This window comes from Pygoscelis adeliae, unplaced genomic scaffold (assembly GCF_000699105.1).
Source record: "Pygoscelis adeliae isolate BGI_AS28 unplaced genomic scaffold, ASM69910v1 Scaffold113, whole genome shotgun sequence".
Classification (NCBI taxonomy): Eukaryota; Metazoa; Chordata; class Aves; order Sphenisciformes; family Spheniscidae; genus Pygoscelis; species Pygoscelis adeliae.
The window spans coordinates 2161185-2167946 of record NW_008825108.1 but is presented as its reverse complement, the minus strand read 5'-3'; the positions used below and the strand labels follow the sequence as shown (position 1 = coordinate 2167946).

General features: G+C 35.8%; 1 protein-coding gene across 1 annotated transcript in view; it reads left to right on the top strand.

The window, feature by feature from the left end:
• The window catches only part of OTOGL (otogelin-like), a 99142-nt gene that overhangs the window by 61429 nt on the left and 30951 nt on the right, over nt 1-6762 (top strand). The window contains exons 32-35 of the mRNA XM_009327658.1: nt 1737-1904; nt 3517-3795; nt 4424-4541; nt 5784-5863. Of these exons, the coding sequence (XP_009325933.1) occupies nt 1737-1904; nt 3517-3795; nt 4424-4541; nt 5784-5863 (645 nt within the window). The remainder of the gene's footprint in view (nt 1-1736; nt 1905-3516; nt 3796-4423; nt 4542-5783; nt 5864-6762) is intronic.

Below are 6762 nucleotides of genomic sequence, written 5' to 3'. Positions count from 1 at the left end.
TCCTTTCCTTTCCTTTCCTTTCCTTTCCTTTCCTTTCCTTTCCTTTCCTTTCCTTTCCTTTCCTTTCCTTTCCTTTCCTTTCCTTTCCTTTCCTTTCCTTTCCTTTCCTTTCCTTTCCTTTCCTTTCCTTTCCTTTCCTTTCCTTTCCTTTCCTTTCCTTTCCTTTCCTTTCCTTTCCTTTCCTTTCCTTTCCTTTCCTTTCCTTTCCTTTCCTTTCCTTTCCTTTCCTTTCCTTTCCTTTCCTTTCCTTTCCTTTCCTTTCCTTTCCAATCCACGAGTTTTTCCAGTTCTTGCCCTGCAGTTGCCTTATGGGGAGTGAGCGAGCAGCTGTGTGCTGCTCGGCTGCCTACCAGGGTTAAAGTCAAGGACGGCATTACGCGTTCCCACCACCAAGTGCCAGCAAAACACCTTTCGGGACATAGGATGGCTCCTCCTCTGATTCTTTCTTGTTCTGCATGATGTCAAACTGTTGAACCTTTATGGAAACTTTATCAATTACAGCTCACTCCTGCTTTTGCTCAAGACATGCGCAAAATGTCTGTTAATATGTAGGGATAAACATTCAATGATTTAGAATCAAGAGTCTTTTTAAGATAAATTGCCTCGCCACTTCTTTAAAAGTGGTCATTTTGTGGCAAGCTTGTGGGCTTCATGTGCATATGAGCTCCAGCATAGTTTCCATATAAAAACAGTGGTTATTTTCATGCAGTTTTCTTCAGAAATTGGTGTTTAACTTCTAGCTGAGCCAAATCTCATTATTATGAGAATTCCTTCCCTCTTGAAAGAGTCATATTTGAAAGGAGCTGTCAGTGTGGGAAAGTGGTTCAGTCTTTTCACTGTAAGGACTAAAAGCTTTCACAAAACTTACACATTTTGTTTATTACTCACAGTGTGAGGTTTTAGAAGTATGCTGCTCTTGGTTCTTTCAGTGGGATATAGTGACAAAGATGGATGCTGTTGTATCTGGTTGTATCCCTGTGAGCCTTTCCAGCCCAGCAGAAAGAGCTCCAGGGGTTTGCTGCGGGGCATGGTTAGGCCAGCACCATTTTGGTACCAGCTGAAGCTGTTGTCACTGTTATATTGGCATGAGATTTTGAATGATGATGTGGTGAACTAGACTGGAAAAATTAGCTGGTTATTTTTCAGCTCGATCACTTCATTGCTGAAGCACTTTGGATGGCATAATAAATGGGGCAGTAAGGGGGCAGAAGCAAGTGGTTTGTGGGAGAGGACGAAGTAGACAACTGCTTAAGCAATATTGCTGCCAAAAGTTGAATTACAGCCTTATAATTTGAAATCTGTTTTTTGGGGGGGAATTGCCTTGTAGATCTTAGAGTAGCTTCAGTGTCTTTTTGGGGAATAATATTAAAGTTGCTCTGTTGGTCTTTCAAAGTTTAGAAATAAGGACATGTGAAAGACTAAATACCACAAAAAAGCATCCCAGATTGCTTTCTTGTACAGGTCATTTTGTGAGGATAACTACCCACATTTTTTGTGCTCACTTTTTATTTGTTGTATTCTGGGCAGCAAGCAAAGAACAAGGGAATACATTGAACAGATAGATACAGACCTACTCCAGCATAATACCTTGAGGCATTGACCTGTAGTTCCAAATTTCTTTGATTCCAGGTATGGTGAAATATTTAAGGCAATACATTATGTCAACTAAGACTTAAGTTTTGTATGTTATGCAAGGAGGAATTTTATTTTTTTCTATTTGATTTTTCTTCCCTTAGGTCTTGGTGAAGGACCCTATATTTTGGCAAGTTATGGAGAGAATGACACAATTATAGGAGCTAACATATCCAGTAGAAGGATATTTCCTCTGCCTAGAACCGGAGCATATGGAAATGTATTTTTCAGTTTCATGATAACTCCAGGTCTTTTCAAAGATAAAGATTTATGTAAGTGTTCTCAACAATTTTGCTAATGAGAATAAATATTTTTCAAACTGTATGAATTATTTTTGCTGCATCTTCTAAATCTCCTAAAATAGTCTATATATTTTTAGTTATTGGGATAAGTGAGGATGAAGTGGCCAATATCAAAACTGAGTGTTCTACTTTTGAGGAGGGATACTGATTATTTATTTATTTATTTATTTATTAAATATTGGTAAAGCTCACTGCCAGCTTTAAAGATGACTTTTCAAAGTTTGTTTTAGAAATGTTGCAAAATGCAAGTGAATATAATTTCTTTGTGAAAAAAATTAATTAGATTGTGTAACTGCAAACTGGAAAATTTTGCATATGTATCTAGCAAGTATCAACTCTGAAGGTAAATGCAGGATATTTTTGTCTCCAGTAGAATCACTTCTGCTTTATCTTTTCTTCTTTTTTGTGACTTTCAATGGACTATCAAATACACAACTTGGAACAACCAACCTGTCTCCTGTGTTATTAGTGAGCAACCTCTTAATACAATGTAGAAGGAAGTTTCTTAGGTGAACAGCTATTCCTAGGCTCTATTTTTCACTTACCAGAGACTGATCTGAATTATACAGCCAAAAATAAATATGTTTAAATATTTTTCCTTCTGCATATATTTTCCTTTCTTCCCATATATTGGGTTTGTGCCAATTAAGTCAATACAGATTGTGTCATTGCTTTCTCACAGCATTTAATTTGTTGAAAGGATCCCAAACTCTCAAAAATCAGCACAGAGAGGAGCTATTTTCACAGTAAAATTTGAAACTATATTCACAAACAGTTGCCAATTTTGCAGTGGAGAAATCAGGTTTTTAGATATGACTTTGAAATGAGAAAGTACATAGAAGAATTAATTCAGTCTTTTAAATCTCCAATCAACATAAATTGTAAGAAAAATATTCATTATATCTGTGCAGTACACAGGTAGTTTACCTATCTGTGAGGAATGAGATAGTATTTGTATAGATTAAAGACAGTTCAAGATTTTATTCAAGTTGACAACCAAATCTGAAGTCAGTCTTCTTCTAAGTTCTTAAAGTGTCAGAGAATTTTCTTCAATTTTGATTTCTGGCATGGGTAGAGCAAATAGAGGGTCAGGTCTTTTATTTAGCCACAGATTTTCTTACCGTATTGCTGGATATGACCGAATGTAAAAAAAAAAGTCTGCCCTCAAGGTAAAGTCAAGCATGTTCCTACAATATTTGTATGATGTTATTTGCTAATGAAATTTTGGTACAGCTGAACTGTCAGGCATTTGTCCAAATTTGAGAAAAAACTGTCCCAATTTGGGCAAGTCCCAATTTGAGACTGCTTATGAATCATTTCAAAGGCTGGTAGCAGTAGGCTGAATGCAGTTTTGATCTAACTGATTAGGTCTCTGGTGGTTCTGGATTATTCAATCATTTGAAGTCTCCTTTAGACCCTGCATTTCAAACTTTTTTTTGTGTTACATAAAACTGAAATATTTTTTGTGAAAAGCAGTTGTTTAAAAGGAGCCACTTAACAGCCAGTATATAGATTGTAATCTACTTTTTAGGTTGTTTCTGTGAAAATTGTACTTTTTTTTTTCTTTTTTCTTTTGTGGAAGCGCTCTCTCTTGTTTCCCTTGAGTCTGCTGAAAGACCAAACTACTTTCTGTACGTACACGACAATGAAACCGTTGGGTTGGAACAGTGGCAGGCAAGTGCCTCCTTTCGGAGACGAGCCACCTTCTTCCATCACCAGGGCCTCTGGAGTCCAGGGCTCAGTGCCTTCGAACTGCACAGTAAAAAAGGCTTTTTCATCATTCTCACCTCATCCCGTGTTAAAGTGGCAAAGTACGATGACTCAGAAGAATTCAAACGTTTCAGTAGCTTTAGTATTGAAGGTAAATGTTGCATAACCCCCAGGGATAAGTATGTGTTTTTTTCTGCTTGCCTTCAGAGTACCTGTCTTTCATCAGCAATAGTAACAAATATTTTTTATCCTATTTTTAATTACTATTCTGTCTTTGTCTTCCATCCCACCTCCAAATGCTATTTATTTTCTAATTTTTGCAGATATGATGATCACTTAATCTTTGAACTACATTTTCATTGTTTTGCTCTTCCAAAATGAATGGCACGTGTCACAAAAAGATGCATGCTAATGTCTTGTTAGTAAGCTATAGATATCTATTCTTTTAAATGAATGGGGTAACTGTATTGCTTCTGCAACCAACAGTACCTTCACTATGTTTAGTTGATTTTTAAGTTTTTTTAAACAGAATATATTGTAAAAGTGAGTAGCTATTTGTATCTTGGAAGCTTCAGTGTCTTTTAGCTTGATTGAATTTAAAATACTTGAAACTGAAAATGAACAAAATCTCACCTATTTGAAAGTTCTCGAGAATTTCTCTACTTGGTTTTCATTTTTTATTTTTTCTGAAAATCCCAATGTACATTATAGAAAAGACTATCAACTTATAGTTTATTGACTACACGATCAATAAATAATACCTTTTCCTTCTTTCTCAGAACTCGATGCGTCTGTGCCTTATAGAAGGATGTGTGAATGGCGATATGAATCTTGTGCTAATCCTTGTGTTAAAACATGTAGTGATCCTGAAGGAATAGCATGTAGATTCCTTCCTCTGTAAGTCAGATTAAGCTCGGTATTGCTACCGTATTGTTTTTTGTAATATGCTTACCATATGCTTTCTGAAAATTACTGCAGCTGCAATATCAATTCATTTTTACTCTTCCAGATTTCAGTATCACCCTTGTAAGCAACTCTCACAAGTCATGTGAAACTATTTGTAACAGGCCTCTCATTTCCCACAGTACACATTCCTGTTTACATGTGATCTTTCAACACAAGAATAAGAGGGTTTGTACTTAGCCCAGGGGATTAGCTTCTGGTAACGGTTAAGAAGAAATCTATTAAATTAAATGAAGGCTGTTCCCTCCTATGGATTTATATTCACATCTTAAACTAGCATCCCATGATGCTGTAAATGACTACATCTTTCTGGTGTTTATATGACAGAGATCAAAAACTGTAGAAATCCTAAGGGTGGACTATGCCCTCTCCTGTAAGAGGAGGGAACTTTATACTGAGAGATACTAATTGGCATGACGTGAGGGATTTCATACTGCTGCTCTTATCTTGTCACTTAGTTAACAAGATTTCCTGTCTCCACGGATCTCCCCTAGCATCTATGGAACGACCACACACTAAAAGGAAAAATGCCTAAAAACTCAAGGCACAAAATCTGGTGGAAAGACATGACATTTTGAATTTCAGACTACCTCCCTAGGCATATGCAGTTTATGATTAGGAATATTACTACTATTACTAATTTTGTCTGTTGGTATTCTTAGCTTTTTCCATATGGGCACACTGGTTGTTGATGTCATGATTTTTTTATTAGAAATCCCCCCCAAATGAAAAAGTAAGGAAATATATGGACTTGTTTGCACTCTCCTATGCTGAAAGTGCACAAGAATGAGACTTTCTACGGAGTCAGTCTAAATATTTTGATGTCTCAAATGAATGTATCTGGGTAAAACAGCGGTCTTACAGTGAAGGTCTTTGTCCTATGGGAAACCTTTCTGCTTAGGGATCTGAACTTCCACCTGGTTGTGGAAGCAGAATGGTCCAAAGCTATCATGTTCATCAGCCTATGCAAAGAATTGGTTATTAACAATTTAGAAACAGAATTGTGCTTATTGACTTTAAAATGCCTCAAAATGCTGTGTTCACCATTACACTGGAGGGTTCTCAGAACTCTGATGGGGAAGACATTCAAATGTGTCATTTTGCCAAAGTGAAATAATTTAAAATTAATTTATATTTCTACTGTGGCTTTAGAATTAACTATCCAATATTTTAAAGGGTTGAAGGATGCTTGCCATACTGTCCCAAAAACATGATCCTTGATGAGGTCACACTTAAATGCGTTTATCCAGAAGACTGTAAGTATATTTTATTATATTGGTCTAATCTTATAAATCACTCTAGAGATCCCAGGAAAGGTTTTAATCAAATGTACATCGATGCTTTTTATTAAATGCTTTACCAGAACATCTTTCTGTTGAAGAATGTCTCTCTGGGACATAGACTCCATTCCCAGTCATCCAAAATACATCTCCTACATCCAAACAAGCCATATCTAAAGTTGAATTCTTTCATTTCTCTAATAGCGTGTTAAATTTAACCTTTTGTGATGGTGTTATACTCATCACAACTGTATTTGACTATATGCTGCTAGTATATATGTATATATGAGAAAGATCCCAAATGGAAGAAATACTGCCGTGGCAAAAAGTTCAGACTTTTCAGCTGATGAGCCACCACTAACAAATTCAGTTCATCTATTTCATAACTTCTGGTGTGTGAAGATACCACATTATTTGCTTATTTTGGGGATACAGTATTCTTTTAACATAACAATTACATTTTAATACTGTCTCTTATTTTATTTTACAAGTTTTGAATTAAATACGTTGTTTGATATTTGCTAGTACAAAGTTATCTCATATAGTATACCACCTTCCAAAGATATACAAGAAGATAACATATTCTATATTTATGCCAAATATTTTACTATTTTGGATGTACTGAATTTTCCATGGAATTCCCTTGTTGCTTCAAAACTGCTCTGCAAAATCAAGGTTTTCACTAATAATAAAAAAATAGCTACTCCATTTGCAAAGAAAATTAGAAAATTTCTTGAGTCAGCTGAGCTCCTCAAAGTCATCAGGCAACCTGGAACCATTGGCAAGTTATCTTCTCAGCAAAATGATGCTGATTTGTTAATATTTAAATGGGACTTGAGTAGAGAGAGATGTTGCTATTTTGCTTTACCAATAAT